Source organism: Erpetoichthys calabaricus, chromosome 9, assembly GCF_900747795.2.
Source record: "Erpetoichthys calabaricus chromosome 9, fErpCal1.3, whole genome shotgun sequence".
Taxonomy (NCBI): domain Eukaryota; kingdom Metazoa; phylum Chordata; class Cladistia; order Polypteriformes; family Polypteridae; genus Erpetoichthys; species Erpetoichthys calabaricus.
This window is the reverse complement of record NC_041402.2, coordinates 11041113-11057827: the sequence shown is the minus strand read 5'-3', so window position 1 is coordinate 11057827 and position 16715 is coordinate 11041113. Positions and strand designations below refer to the sequence as shown.

At 41.9% G+C, this 16715-nt stretch overlaps 1 protein-coding gene across 2 annotated transcripts in view; it reads right to left on the bottom strand.

Moving 5' to 3' along the window:
* Positions 1–16715, bottom strand: part of LOC114657161 (nuclear receptor subfamily 5 group A member 2-like) — a 211668-nt gene that overhangs the window by 61698 nt on the left and 133255 nt on the right. For both annotated transcript variants that reach the window (XM_051931978.1, XM_051931979.1), the window contains exon 6: positions 14975–15122. In XM_051931978.1, coding sequence (XP_051787938.1) covers positions 14975–15122 — 148 coding nt within the window. The remainder of the gene's footprint in view (positions 1–14974; positions 15123–16715) is intronic.

The following is a 16715-nucleotide window of genomic DNA, read 5'->3' as shown; positions in this document are numbered from 1 at the left end:
GTGAAGGGGAAAAACTGCACAGAGAAAGGGCAAAGTATAATGAAATCAACAAAAGAAAGTTAAGCATTTAAATATAGCAAAAGAAGAAATATTTCTAAATGTCTTATAAATGTAAAAACCATGCTGCTGTGCTTTTCTGAATGTAGAATAAAAGAAAAATACTACCAGCTAATTAAATGAGATCAGTGCTGTCAGGTGTTGTCACTGATTAGGAATCTTGTTGGAAGAAAAACCTGCAGTCACAGGGGAAACACGGCTTTACTCCATAGTACTGCTACATTATCATACTTCCACGACCCATGGAGTGTGGCACCTAGTCTTTCATAAATGGCACCCTCACATGATGGCACCCAATGGACTGACCAGCTCTGCCCACACCCACACCACAGCCACACAAACACACACACACACACACACTCACTAGGGTTAATTTAGCATCTCCAATCCAATCCACCTAAACTTTATGCCTCTGGACTATGGAAGGAAACTAAGGTAACAAAGAGGAAATCCACGCAAACATGAGAAAAACATTAAAGTGCACGCAGGGAGGACCCGGGAGATGACCTCCTATAGCAGGGCTTCCCAAAAAACAAAAAGTCCAACAAGAATAAAACAATACTTGCAAACAAACTTCTTAAGAACTTCAGTGGAAATCCTGCCTAAACATCTCTCCTCTGGGCTTAAATGGCCAGAGAGAGGAGTGATGGTGTCAGGGTGACCCCACTATTGGGGTAACTACCCATAAAGGACATGGAAAAACAAGCGGACTTAAAGAGATTGCACATAATTGGGGCGGAGTGGTGGCTCTGAGGCTAAGGATCGGCACTGGTATTACGAAGGTTGCCGGTTCGAATCCCCATCACTGCTAAAAGAGATCCTACTCTGCTGGGCCCTCGAGCAAGGCCCTTAACCTGCAATTACTCCATGGGCGCTGTACAATGGCTGACCCTGCGCTCTGACCCCAAGGGGTATGCGAAAACTAACAAATTCCTAATACAAGAAATTGTATAAGGCGAAATAAAGAACAATTATAACAAAAAAATCATAATTCAATAATGACAAAAAACAATAAAACATATAAACTCAAATATACCAGTCCCGTTTATAAGTATTCAAGGCATGGGCTACAGGATACTGTCATGGCAGAACATCTCTCGAAGGTGACCAAAGATCTGGCCTTCATTCAACTTTGACAATAGGGGGAAAAGTTAATGAGGATCAAAGTGTAACAGTGTCATGAGTTTGGAATTCCGAGCACCAGAGACTCCCAAAATGTTCCACAAGAAGTTCCAAAAATGCCCACTAGAGGGGGAAATCCTGTCAAAAAAACCCTAGCTAGACACAAAAAAAAGGCCTTGTAGGTCAGGTCAGGTCAGGTTGGGCAGTACATGTACTAGTATGTCCACCATACAACGAAACACCCCAGGACCCTGGTTTGTAAGACACATGGCCGAGTAGAATCTTTATAAAAATATAAAAATGGTTTGTTTCTACAGAATGTCTGGTGGCACAAAGGAAAACTCTGTGCAGCACAAAAGGCAAAATAGAATTGCCTGTAACGTAAAGTTAATCCAAACCCATAACAGATTCCAATAGCCACATTGTAGAAGGTAAAAAAAATAACCAGAATTTTACCAAAAGCACAAGGCACAGGGAAAAGCACAAAAGTTCAACAATTTCAGAGCGCATTCACAGTGAACCACCAGGAATTGTGGGAAATCCTCTGGATTTATAGGATGGGGGGCAATTTTGGTACACTGTATTCATTGCTGAGGAGAAACTGTCTTTTCACATAACCTTTGGAGGTCAGAGTGTAGGATCAGCCATCGTATAGCACCCCCTGGAGCAATCTTCACGTTAAGGGCCATGCTCAAGAGCCCAACGGAGTAGGATCCCTGCTGGCTGTAAAGGGATTTGAAACAGCAACCTACCAGATACCTACGCAGATCCTTAGCCTCAGCGGCGCCACTCTGTCCTTCCTGTCGGTGACTGGCAGGTGGCTTCACTTCTTGGGGGACCACTCTCAAAACGCATGGAATATAAGACATGACAGTGTTCACGATGACAACCCAGCAAGGAATTAGCATAAATCTGGAACCCACTCAGACCCGAAAAGAACACATTTTTGAAACATTGCATGCTGCTTTTATCTACTGTCATATAAAAAGGAGTAGCATGCACATTTGCACGGGGGTGTGGGGCGACGTTTGATTGAGAATGGAAGTGCAGCGCAACACAAAGTAGAAACAAAGGGTTAAGGTTTAACTTTTGCTTGGTTGACTTTCTTTTATGGTTTGTGTGCTATGAACTGTCCATCTTGACCTAAGAAGACGAGTCAGACATGACAGTGTTTGTAGTTACAACCCAGCAAGGAGTTTTTTACCTGCAATTTCTGGAATCCAGTTGGACCCAAAAGGAACAATAAGCAATTAAGCAAAAAATAAGTTTGGGGGTCCAGGCAATTGCCTGCCTTGCCAGTCTTGTTGCCATGCCTCTGTATGCATGTAGTTAACATGCTGGATTGCAGTTCATTGTGGTGCAAATGATCTTCTCTACATCTCTTTGTATTTCTGAAAAAGGACTTTTCATTGTGTCATTCTGACGATGAGTTTTGACTTCTGTTTTGAATTAGATATTCAGAAATAGGATTAATATTTTAATAACTTTAGATTAACACCCTATCTCCAGGACATAGCCTTACAAACAGAACAATATCATGAAGTCTCAGATGGGGGCGCCAAATGTTCCCATGGAGTCGACAGGTGGAGGACAAACCATCTGTGGAGCTACTAGGAGAATCTGACCCTTAAAATAGAAGCTGGGGCTTGAGGTACAACCTGTATACCTGTAGGAACCAGAAGACCCCCCAAAGAGGAGGAGGACGCTACTGTTTCTTGAGGGTTTGTAGGCTTTCTATTGGCCCCTTTCAGAGGACCTCCTTAGTTTCAAATACCAGCACCAAAGTTTTAGTGAGAAAATGAGGGAGCCAAGACAACCACAAGCATCTCCACGCGTTCACTTAAATAGGAAAACCTCCACAGGCACTGGCAGGAACTGAGACCATACCATGGAAGTGGCTCCTTGGGTCAGTGATCAGGGCTGTCCATATTGTTAAAGTGGGGGCCGATAGGCCGAGTGTCCTGTAGCTGCGGCTCACAAGCTAAAAGTCAACCCTAATTTTAAATCACATATTAGAGCAGTATTTTTTCACTTAAGAAATAGAGCAAAAGTTAGACCCCTTATAACTTTGCAAGATGCTAAAAAATGAGTTCACGCTTTTGTTTTCAATCGACTAGATTACTGTAACACACTCCTCTCAGGACCACCCAAAAAAGACATCCATCAATTGCAACAAGTGCAGAATGAAGCTGCTAGAATCTTAACTAGGAAAAGAAAATCTGAGCACATCATGCAAGTCTTAGCGTCGTTACACTGGTTACCAGTGTCATTTAGAATTGACTTTAAAATACTTCTTATGGTTTACAAAGAATTCAATAATCTGCTCCATCTTATATCTCAGAATGTCTCTCACCTTACACTCCAAATCGTAACCTTAGATCTTCAAATGGGGGTCTGCTTAGAATTCCAAGAACTAAACTTAAAAGAAGTGGTGAGGCGACCTTCTGCTGTTAGGCACCTAACATCTGAAATAGTTGACCAATAGAAATTCGCCAGGCTGATACGGTGGAGAACTTTAAAAAACTGATAAAAACTCACTTACTTTAACATGGCTTTCTCATGGCTTCATCTTAGTGTAACCCTGATATTCTGTACATACATTGAATTATCATTTTTATAGTATTTCCACAATCCGTACTACCCCTACTTTCTCTGCTGTTCTTTTTCTGGTTTTCTGTGGTGGTGATCTGCGCCCCCCACCACCTGATCAGGGCACCGTGCAGTCTCTACACTGATGGATTGAAGGCCAGATGTCCACATGACCCTCATCATCAAATTCTTCCACGTGAAGCCTGAAAATCATGAGGACTGATTGAGATCACTGATGTTAGGTAGAATGCCTAGTGGAGGCCGGGTGGTCTCATGGCCTCAAGAACCCCTGCAGAGTTTGTTAACTTTTCCTTTCTCCAGCCACCTGGAATTTCTTTTTTGTTTTTTTTTTTTGTCCTCCTGGCTATCGGACGTTACTTTAGTATTGCCTAATCTTATTTTTATATTTTTTTTTTTTTTTGTAAATTTTTCTTTCTTCCTCTTGTAAAAGCACTTTGAGCTGCATCATTTGTATGAAAACGTGCTACAGAAATACAGTACATGTTGTTGTGGTTGATGTCTAACAGGATGAAGCTGAAGGACCTAAAGCCATGTCCACCATCTTTTTTAAACATTTTATTGAATTTATTAAAATCAAATAACATTCCATAAAAGCAAGAAGTCAAATGTTAAAAAACGAAGTTCAAATCAAATCAGTCGCCACCCATGAGAAAGAGAGCTAGGCCAACAGAGTAAAACTTGAATAGATAGATAGATAGATAGATAGATAGATAGATAGATAGATAGATAGATAGATAGATAGATAGATAGATAGATAGATAGATAGATAGGAAAGGCACTATATAACAGATAGATAGATAGATAGATAGATAGATAGATAGATAGATAGATAGATAGATAGATAGATAGATAGATAGATAGATAGATAGATAGGAAAGGCACTATATAATAGATAGATAGATAGATAGATAGATAGATAGATAGATAGATAGATAGATAGATAGATAGATAGATAGATAGAAAGGCACTATATAATAGATAGATAGATAGATAGATAGATAGATAGATAGATAGATAGATAGATAGATAGATAGATAGATAGATAGATATGAAAGGCACTATATAATAGATAGATAGATAGATAGATAGATAGATAGATAGATAGATAGATAGATAGATAGATAGATAGATAGATAGATAGATAGATAGATATGAAAGGCACTATATAATAGATAGACAGACAGACAGACAGACAGACAGACAGACAGACAGACAGACAGACAGACAGACAGACAGACAGACAGATAGATAGATAGATAGATAGATAGATAGATAGATAGATAGATAGATAGATAGATAGAATAAAGGGAAGAAAATCCGCTTCCTCTATTTTAATGTTTATTCCCAAATGTTACTGATTAGATCCTGCCAAGTTTTGCTCCGATCTTCTAAATGAGAATTTGATTTTTTCCAGTTTCAAACAGTTTATAACATCAGTTACCCACTGACTTAAGAGAGGTGGGTTAGGATTCTTCCAGTTGAACAAGACAAGTCTACATGCTAATAGTGAAGTAAAAGCCATTACAGTTTGTTTGTCCTTCTCCACCATGTCCACCATTTCTTCAGGTGGACCGCACTTTACTCATGACTAGATGCCCCCCCGTGGATCCGCCCACATAGTTGTGAAACGGGACAAATTTTAAAAATCAATAAAAAAAAAAATGTAATTCTGGCCAAGCTGAAAGTGGGTACACTCCAGGCACTGTATCTGATCGTGTTCAGCTCTGATGGGTGAATGTCCCCCGCGTGGGGAGAAGAGCACATGGCCGTGATATCTCTGCCAATCTGCAGCTACCCTCTAAAACAAACGTAGCTGTGATCTCTCTCTCAAAAATGTCAAATGTTACACCTTAACAATCTGTAGATTATAATGTCTGCTGAACAAATGGGTATTACTAGCTAAGCGGAGGCAAGGTGCGCTCCAACACGTGGCGACAGGTAGAATGACTCGCACAAAGGCTGGCAAGTGAGTGAGAAGGGTCCCGCCTGCCTCCCCACAGCTAAGGCCCCACCCACCTCCTCACTCCTGAGGCCCCACCTCCCCCTTCCCTTGACCCACTGTGTGTCTCTCGGATTTGTGTGAATAAATGAGTGGTGCAAGTGAACTATGATACTTAGTGATGAGAGAAGTCACAAAATCAACCGGAATATTCAAGCAAATTCTAGATAGAAACCTGATCTAAATCCGTTAAGTAGTTTTCTTGTGAAAAGCAGACAGACAGACGTTGGATTTTATATGTATAGATGTAGGCACTTCCATCAGGAAGGGGGTCTCACTGTGGTCTGCAATACCTACGACACAGGTCTGGTGAAGCCCACAACGTCAGTCACGAAATGCCCTTTGAGTCACATACCCCCCCATCACCCTAATCTTAACCACAGTCTAATGCGATGCCTGTTTTGTTATGTTGGGGCATCACATGACTGACCTCACAGGCACTGCGGTCTGCCATTACACTCTGTTGCCTCCATCAGTGCCTTTGCCGGCTTTATGGAGTTTCTGTAATGCTTTGTTTGTACTGCGATGAAAGATGATGAAAGGCACTATAACAGTTCGTCAAATTGCACCTTTCAGCTGAAGAGCCTCAAGCTGCATCATGGTGAAGACCTGACTTCTAAACTATGAGACTTATCTTCATAACAGCATTAGAGCCCCAAGTGCTGCCTCTTATTTTGTCTATCTGGCTGGATAACTCATGGAAGAAGTCAAAGCTGCAGTGAGCACAGACTCCGCGGCGGTGGCACTTCGTGAGAAGTCTGTGAGCACACGAGGCGACGCTTCATCCCGTCTGCTGCTGACGTGAATTTCACTGTAAACAACCATCTCAGTTCCTGACTTCGTGTCAACAGTGCAGCTCTATCAGTAATTCTGAGTTGCTGTCTGGCATATTATTACAACACCATGTGGCTATTTTTACGGCACGCTGTATAAAAATCACGGCCTCAGATGTCTTCCCGGTTTGAGTCCAATTCCGAATAAACATCCAATGCGGTTCAGTTTGTTGTCCATGAAGCAGCCACTTTCTCAAAAAATTGGCCTATTTTGACTATTCGTCTATAACAGCTGTTGGCAACACAGATACAGAAAAGGGTGAACGAGTGACCACCAAAAAAAAAACAAACAGAAGAGCAGTGCGCCGACTTTTAGGACAATCACACCTGACTTAAAAACGAACTGAAAACTCACCAGTGCGGCCTGTCAGAAGGACTCTGCGTTAGAATGCTGGAAATGATGACCATCAGGGCCCTAGAAGATGTCCTTCAAAACTGGATGGTCAGTCTCATGAAGTCAGTCATAAATACCTCATTTCAGTACACCATACTGTATAACCATCCATCTCATGAAACTACTTAAGTTTACGTATTTGGCCAATGCTTTAATCCAAAGGGACTTACAACATTTGAGATACAACTGTTTACAATTCTTTTGTTTTTCCAATTGGAGCACAAGCTCAGGGTCACACAGTGTCAGTGGAGGGATTTGAACACAACACCCCAGGGTTCAAGGTCCAAAGCCTTAACCGCCTGCCACAACTTTATTAATTTATTCACTGCAGGGTTAGATGGGACAGCCATGTGGCAGAAAGGAACATCAAGAGGGGCTGTCACCCTGAATAGTAAAGCTGTCCATCTGTCTATCACAGTTACCACTGGGTGTGTTGGACTGGATGGACTGGCACCCCAGCTGAGGTCAACGATGATTTACTACCCGACCGGGATGGGCCTCGAGTTCTGTCGCAGTCGGGATGACTCAATGATGGATGAATGGGGGGTGAACAGATTTCAGGAAGAATTTGCCCCCCAATACAGCAGGTGGCAGTGTTCCTCTGACAGGATTAATAATAATAATAATAATAATAATACATTTTATTTATAGACACCAACTGCAGAAGTGCTTTATGTTTGTAGGGCTAAGAGCGTTAAAGGACCCTATCTACAGTATCTATCTATCTATCTATCTATCTATCTATCTATCTATCTATCTATCTATCTATCTATCTATCTATCTATCTATCTATCTATCTATCTATCTATCTATCATATTATGCCTTTTATCTATCTATCTATCTATCTATCTATCTATCTATCTATCTATCTATCTATCTATCTATAGATAGATAGATAGATAGATAGATAGATAGATAGATAGATAGATAGATAGATAGATAGATAGATAGATAGATACTTTATTAATCTCAAGGGGAAATTCACATTCTCCAGCAGCAGCATACTGATACAATAAACAATATTAAATTAAAGATTGATAATAATGCAGGTAAAAAACAGACAATAACTTTCGAATTGAAGAGTCGCACAGTTTGGGGGAGGAACGATCTCCTCAATCTGTCAGTGGAGCAGGACGGTGACAGCAGTCTGTCGCTGAAGCTGCTCCTCTGTCTGGAGATGATACTATTGAGTGGATGCAGTGGATTCTCCATAATTGATAGGAGCCTGCTGAGCGCCCATCGCTCTGCCACAGATGTCAAACTGTCCAGCTCCATGCCAACAATAGAGCCTGCCTTCCTCACCAGTTTGTCCAGGTGTGAGGCGTCTTTCCTCTTAATGCTGCCTCCCCAGCACACCACCGCGTAGAAGAGGGCGCTCACCACAACCGTCTGATAGAACATCTGCAGCATCTTATTGCAGATGTTGAAGGAAGCCAGCCTTCTAAGGAAGTATAGTCAGCTCTGTCCTCTCTTGTACATAGCATCAATATTGGCTAGTATCTATCTATCTATCTATCTATCTATCTATCTATCTATCTATCTATCTATCTATCTATCTATCTATCTATCTATCTATCTATCTATCTATCTATCTATCTATCCTCACAGGTGGTGCAGTGGTAGTGCTGCTGCTTTGCATTAAGGAGATTGTGGAAGATTGTGGGTTGTGTAGTGCCATTCATATCTATCTATCTATTATATAGTGCCATTCATATCTATCTATCTATCTATCTATCTATCATATAGTGCCTTTTATCTATCTATCTATCAACCGATTTTTTTTTCTATCAAACAGTTACATCTAACGTCTCATTTTCAAATAAAATATTCTTTGCAGTTTAAGAAGCGCTGTTTTTTATACAGGTATTGTCAAGCTTGGCTCACAAAGATGCACAAAAATGGCTGGACAGACAAATTCCAAACTCAAAACTTCAGCCTGTTATGAGATGACGATGTGCTGATTAGTTTTTGGGGCATTTGAGAGGAACCCTCAAATACCCTAATTCTGCAAATCATCCTGAATTGTTCTCGCCAGTTGCTATCATCATGATCTATTTTATGATCAGAATGAGCAGAGCGGTAAATAATTACTGAAATGTTAGAGAAGAGTTCAGGTAACTGGGTTGCAAGGGTGCAAAGCTTAATGACGCTCACGTCCGAATTTTTATTTATTACTTTTTAAAATTTTGAACTAATTGTTTGGCCCCTCTGGCAGATACAAAACAGTGAGGCAGAATATATAGCAAAATATAAGTGAACTGAGGTATTTTTTGAGAGCCGAGTTTCCTTTTTTTCCTTCTTTTTTCAATTTTATTTGAAGAAAATAACATTCTGTACAATCAAGTCAAACTTATACCATGAAGAAAGTAGCGTTCCATACCATAAAACTGAACTTACTGTATACAACAATTAATTTCATAGTCAAAAAAAATGAAAAGACAAAAAAAATCAGAAAGTTAAAAAAAAAAAAACAAGCAGGATTAAAAACAGACAAAACCTAACAAATCAGAATTCCAACCAATAACGAGTGTAACAAAAACATCCAGAAGAGGACAAAATATGCACAACGGCCAACGGCTCCCCCCTCAGTCACTTATATACCGCCATGCAGGTGGCACTAACTCTCCATATCCATGCAGTGCCTCATAAAAACTCTTCACCCCAGGGGATTTTCCATCCATCCATCCATTATCCAACCCGCTGAATCCGAACACAGGGTCACGGGGGTCTGCTGGAGCCAATCCCAGCCAACACAGGGCACAAGGCAGGAACCAATCCCGGGCAGGGTGCCAACCCACCGCAGCCAGGGGGTTTTTCTCCTCTTATTATTGGATGTCATTGAATCCCAGTGAGTTTCATTTTGCTTTTTTTACACTAATCAACAGATAAGGACCCTTTCATCTCACAGTGAAAATAAATCTCTGTAAAGTGGTGAAAATTAATTATAAATACAGAACACAACAATTAGGAGTGGTCTCCCCTCGACTTTCTCATATACTCAAATATGGGGGCAGATATTTGAGGAGTAAACCGCCAGACAATAATTAGATTTTTATATTACAAACATTAAAGAACCATCAACAACAAATCAAATCAAATTAATAATATATTGAACAATTATTACGAGGGACATTCAAAAAGTTTCCACGTTTTAAAATTTTCATTGGAAACGGTGAAGGCGGGAGGAGTAGTAATTGGGGATTAAAAAGTTGGTACGACGCTGGAAAAATGTATCGCAAACGAAAGTGACCATGTAGAAAAGTGATGTTATTTGTTTTTGAAATTCTTAATAAATAGAGTTTAAAAAACTGAACATCCCTTGTATAAAAGTAAAGGTAAATATATTGGACTCTGCAGCTGCATGAATAATAATATGTGAAATTATCAAATTTTGAATATTTTTGGGGAAAAGTTTCAGGTAAAGTACCACTTCTAGTTAGCGGAAATCGCTCAAAAGCTGATAGAAATTGACGTTTTGTACCTCATACTTGTATGCAAAGTTTAGTTGACCTAAGTGAAAGCGCACTCAAGTTATCGTGTTTACGTACACACTGTGGCAGACAGCCGGGGCCCATGCCCTGCCGGGGTGCCTCCACGCTGGGAGAACCAGGGGAGCCAGCCTATCCAGAGTGTTACCTCCTCCAGGACGCTAGATGGCAGCCCCCCTGGGTTGTAGTGGTGCCTAGGCCTCCTGCAGAGCTTCATGGGAGTTGGAGTTTAGTGCAGCCCTGTTGGGACCCATGGGTGCCACCAGGGGGTGCTGTAGCTACAGAGCCCTACAGAGCAGCTCTTCAGCCACACCCAGAAGTAGGTCATCAAGCTCCTGGAGCACTTCCGGGTGGGCTATAAAAGGAGCCAGCAGCACACCACTCCGGGAGCCAGAGTCAGGAGGAGGAGGACTTGCCTCAGAAGTGAAGGCGACACGTGCACGAGTTGAAATACCAGCCAAAATTTGGGTGGGGTGTGTGTTCAAGCTGGTATGTGACATCAGCATCGTTGTCTGCCATCAACATCTCCACCGTGACAGACACACCTGACGGAACAGCTGGCATCAAATCACCAGCTCTTTGAAAGTGGATGTGGAGACGGGCGAGACGAAATGGACGCAAAGGCAAGACAGATACGTCCGAGCACAAGTGGAAAATGTCCGAGAAAAGAAGTGGAGGATTCGGCGGTTGCAAGATAACGGCAAGTGACGACAAGTGGCATTACAGCTCCGCCAGCATCGATGTTGGATGAATGATTTGAGCAGTGTGACCACCCCTCTGTTTTTCCAGCTAGATCTGGGTTTTCTGTTCCTGTCTATGTTTCTATGTTTTTCTTTTAGCACAATTCCTATTGTTTCATCCATTTTAGGGGTGTCGAATTCCAGTTCTGGTGGGCCGCAGTGGCTGCAGGTTTTTATTCTAACCCTTTTTCCTAATCAGTGCCCAGTTTTCACTGCTAATTAAGTCCTTTTCTCTTCATTTTAATAGCCATGTTTTTAAAGAGTCAGTCCTCTGAATTGATTCTTTTCTTCATTAAATGACAGCCAAACAGAAATGAGATGTGGAACGAGCCAACAGATGACCAGCTAAACTGGGAATTCAAACTCCAACCAATCTCTTAATGAGGAGCCGATTCTTGCTGTTAATTAAACCTGTTATTTAATTCTATGGCTCATTGCTGCTCTCATTCTGCCACAGCAGACATTTCCAAAACTGTTGGTTTTCTGTTTTTTTTTCTAAATGTTTTGGTGACCTGAGAGCTCAGCCTTACTGAGACCACCACCTTTCTTTATTTTCACATATTGTGTGATGGGCACAGGTGAGCTGCTCGTGTGGTGGCTCGTCTTGTGTCTCATTATTGTTTGGCTGCTAATTAAGGAAAAAGAAACAACTAAGGGGCCTGAATTAGGTGTCAAGTGAATTAACACAGAGGCAAAAGAAGTGAATTAGCCGCAGAAACTGGTCACTAATGAAGAAGATGGTTAGAATGAAAACCTGCAGCCACTGCGGCCCACCAGGACTGGAGTTCGACACCCCTGGTCCATCTTAACAAAACTCTATCAACTCTGCACATCTCTAAAATGTAATTACTAGTCTGTGCAGAGCCAGATTAACTTGGTGATTGTGATTCGTGACGTGTGCCTTGACGTCACATCCTGCTTTAATGTCAATAAATTCCGACTGCTACAACTTGGAAACCACCAAAATCTGCCATTGTGGACGTTAAAGAAGGATGGTGCCATTACCCGAGGGTGATCCAGCTTACAGGACCCTCACTGTTGAATGGCTGGACCAGGCCAAAGGGACGCCCATGTAACATCATTTCCAGAAGGTGGGACACGACTGCGTGTCTGCCTGGATGTGGGGTCGCCAATTATAATGGTGCCATTATCCGAGGGTGATCCAGCTTACAGGACCCTCACTGTTGAATGGCTGGACCAGGCCAAAAGGACGCCCATGTAACATCATTTCCAGAAGGTGGGACACGATTGCATGTCTGCCTGGGTGTGGGGTTGCCAACCAGGATCCCGAGCTGTTCTGTCGTGTTGGATGGGTGTGGCAACACGCTGTACCAGTGCATGCTCCCCGATCTGACCTGACCTGTACGTTTTCAGTTTCTCATAACATCGTTTATAAAAACTGGTCGCCAAGTCCGGTCCTGGAGGACCACCATGGCTGTAGGTTTTCATTCTAACCCTTCTCTTAATGAGTGACCTGTTTTTGCTGCTAATCAACTTCTTTTGAACTAATTTGAATTGACTTGTTCTTGAAGACTCAGACCCCTAAATTGTTTCTTTTTCCTTAATTATCAGCCAAACAATAATGAGATATAAAATGAACTCCGGTCCTGGAGGGCCCCAGTGGCTGCAGGTTTTCATTCTAACCATTAATTAGTGACCTGGTTCTGCTCCTAATTAACTTCTTTAGAATTAATTTTAATTGATTTGCTCTTGAAGACTCTGACTCCTTAATTGTTTCTTTATCCTTAATTAGCAGCCAAACAATAATGAGATATTATAAAATGAACCAAAACAACTGGTGTCCATCATACAATATCTGAAAATAAAGAAAGATGAAGGTCTCAAGAATGTCGATCTGCTCAGGTCCACAAAACATTTTAGCAGTGCTCTTAGAAAAGAGAAAATCTACAATTTCAGAAATGTCTGATATTGCACAATGAGAACAGCAACAAGCCGCGAAATTAAAGAACGAGTTTAATTAACGACAAGAATCGGCGCCTCATTAAGCAGCTGGTTGGAGTTTGAGGCCCTGACTTAGTTGGTCTTCTGTTGGCTCCCTCACTTCACATTTCATTTCTGTTTGGGTGCCATTTAAGGAAAGAAATGAAGCAATTCAGAGGAGCAAAGCTTAAAAAAGCAATTCAATTAAAATGAATTCACAAGAAGTTAATTAGCAGCACAAACAGGGCACTCATTAATAAAAGGGTCCACATGAATACCTGCAACCACGGTGGTCCTCCAGAACTGGACTTGGCGACCAGTTTTTATAAACGATGTTATGAGAAATGGAAAACGTACAGGTCAGGTCAGATTGGGGAGCATGCACTGGTACAGCGTGTTGCCACACCCATCCAACACAACAGAACAGCTTAAGATCCTGGTTGGCGACCCCACATCCAGGCAGACAGGCGGTCATGTCCCACCTTCTGGAAATTATGTTACATGGGCGTCCCCTTGGCCTGGTCCAGCCATTCAACAGTGATGGTCCTGTGAGCTGGATCACCCTCGGGTAATGGCGCAACATAGTGCCGTAACTGACGCTCCCTCACAATGCAGGTCATGTGCCTCATTCGGGACTCCATGAGCAACACAAAGTCACACCAGTGGCACCCAAGGATTCTCCAAGGAGACACCAAAGTAGTCCAATCTTCGTCTCAGGTCACTGGATGGCGTCCAAGACTCACAAGACAGGCTGCACCATTGACTCTAAAAGCATTCATCCTTTTTCAGATATCAGGAGCGCCACACACCCAATTCCAGCGACCTCATGACCACCCCATGCTCTCCCAATCCGTCTACTGACTTCATAGGAAGAGTCACCAGAGTCACATGAATGTCACTGCCAAGGTAAGTAAACCTCTTGACGAGGTCGACACTCTCTCCGCAGACAGACCCCCTGCTGATGGCCATGCCCAAGAGCTCATTAAAGGCCTGACTCTGGAACCAAGATGAAAACGTACAAACAGGTAAATTTAGAGCTCAAGTTGTTGATCTGAGTGAGGACCAGTCCTGCCTAATGTTCTGCTCCCAAGCCTGAATTTGACATTCCCTGCTTATTCTTTCGCACTTACTGTACGTTTATTTGCTAGGCATGTGTTGCTGTTGTATTTAATTAGAACATTCCGTGTATACCTCATGTAACGGCTCTATGTGTCTATTTGGTTACGTGGGTTTGAGGCAGTGAAGCGAAACAGCCAACTTACATGCTGACATACGAATGTCTTTATGATGCTTTTCTTCATCCATTTATCGAATACGCAATACAAGCGTTACACATTCCCCATCGGAAAGACGCAATACATATAAAGGTCTCACAATACCATCTTCTGAGTCGCTGTTGGCATCTTTGTTTTTGCACCTTTGTAACAGCATCTCGCACTGCCACCTGCTGGAATCCTCCAGACTTACATAAAGTACACGGGCAAGAATAGTCAGAGCACTGATTATGTAGAAGCAGCGGCCTTATATGCTGCCCCTTAGACGCCATCCGAGGATCCCCAGCTGGACGCCATGCACGAATAGGCTGTTTATTAAGTCAACGTGCTGCCAAGCCCACTTATTAAAAAACACATTGCTACGCCAAAGCCAGATTGAAAACGTTATTTTATGAACTGCAAAAAAAAAACAAAAAACAAAATGGCACACACTGATCTCCCTTCAGCTTCCAGTGGGGCACAAACCAGCAGGCAATGCCAAGAAGACAACAGAAAGCGTCAAGAGGAAGACTCACCGGAATTGAACAGGATGAGGAATTTGAAGCAGGCGACCTCCCTCCTGTCGACCTGCAGGGACTGCAACTTCCTAACCAGCTCCTGAGCTCGCAGTACCAGGCTGTTGAGCGTCGCTCCGGCTTGAGTCTCCACGGTGGAGAGTTCAATCTAAGAGGAGGAAGAGGAGAAGAAAAAAAAAACGTTAAACGACTTTGTGATTACACGGTCATTGTACAGTCACCTCATTTCAGGAATTGTACACCACTGACGTGCTACACTACATCATCTGTCTGTCCATTATTATCCAACCCACACAATCCAGTTTAGATTTGGGGAGGGCCGAAACCTAACCTGGCAGTAACGGTGGTTCGGATGGGCAAAAGCCAACGCTGTAAGGGGCACATCAGTCCACAACCAGGCAGACTCAGGCATACAGGACCAGTTAAATAAAATGGAGTACCTGGAGGAATAAGCCACACAGATATGGGGAGAACATACAAACTGCAGACAGTCAGTGACAGGACCCTCTGAACACAGAGAAGTTGTACTAATCACTGTGCCACTGTACTGCTTGATCACGGGTATATCGTAATACTTTCACCATTTCTCTGTTTTCTCAATTTCAAATTCTACATGAATTTACTTTGGGATCAAGAGAATAACATCTGTCTGTTCATATTACATGGCTGACGCCGAAATCTAAAGCAAATGACAACATGTGAGCAATTATTACTTTTCTTTTTATTTCCAGATGGATCACAAACAGGCGAAGTGACAATCTCATGGTCACAGAGTGTCAGCAGTGGAATTAGAACCTATTATATAGTGCCTTTCACATCTATCTATCTATATATTACAAAGTGTCTTTCACATCTATCTATCTATCTATCTATCTATCTATCTATCTATCTATCTATCTATCTATCTATCTATCTATCTATCTATCTATCTAGGATTTGAACAGGCAACCTTACAGATACCAGTGCAGATCCTTAACCTCATAAATCCTAGATAGATAGATAGATAGATAGATAGATAGATAGATAGATAGATAGATAGATAGATAGATAGATAGATAGATAGATAGATAGATAGATAGATAGATAGATATGAAAGGCACTATATAATAGATATAATATCACGATTCTGTGATTTACCAAAGGCCGCTCTCACGTGTCTAAGTGTTCAGGTATGGCGACGGTGTCTGCTCTCCAAAGCCATTTTCCACATCACCTCCAGTACATGCCAGGTTTTACAAGTTTAATCTATTCTCACACTGAAAGTATAAATACAATGAATGTTGTTGATTTTTTCTGATGGGAAAATTGGAGTTCTTCAACAGAAATAAAATTGTCATTTTAGGTTTTTCCTCAACGTGGGGCCTCTGTACTTTCTGGGATCTTCCAAGCTATTTGTAGAGCTTCCCGCACACAAAACATCTCCAAAATGAGACAAACAGCATGCAAACATCTGCATGGTCCTGAAATTTATAAATTCTGCCAAAAACAAATTCCATTTCAATGTCTAGCAACGTTCAGAGCAAAAGAAAAAAAAATGCAATGCATCTTTGTAGGGGGATGTGGGGTCGCCAATGAGACACGTGACTCACAGAATGAAGTCTCACTGTCTGGTCTGTTAGACAAAGCAAAGATTGGTGCTGTGCTCCGCTGATACAGAAAAAGAGATAAATGGATGCTAAAAAAACAGAAGGGACTAAATAAACTATCTATATAGCACTCATGTAGATGGGATTATGTCACT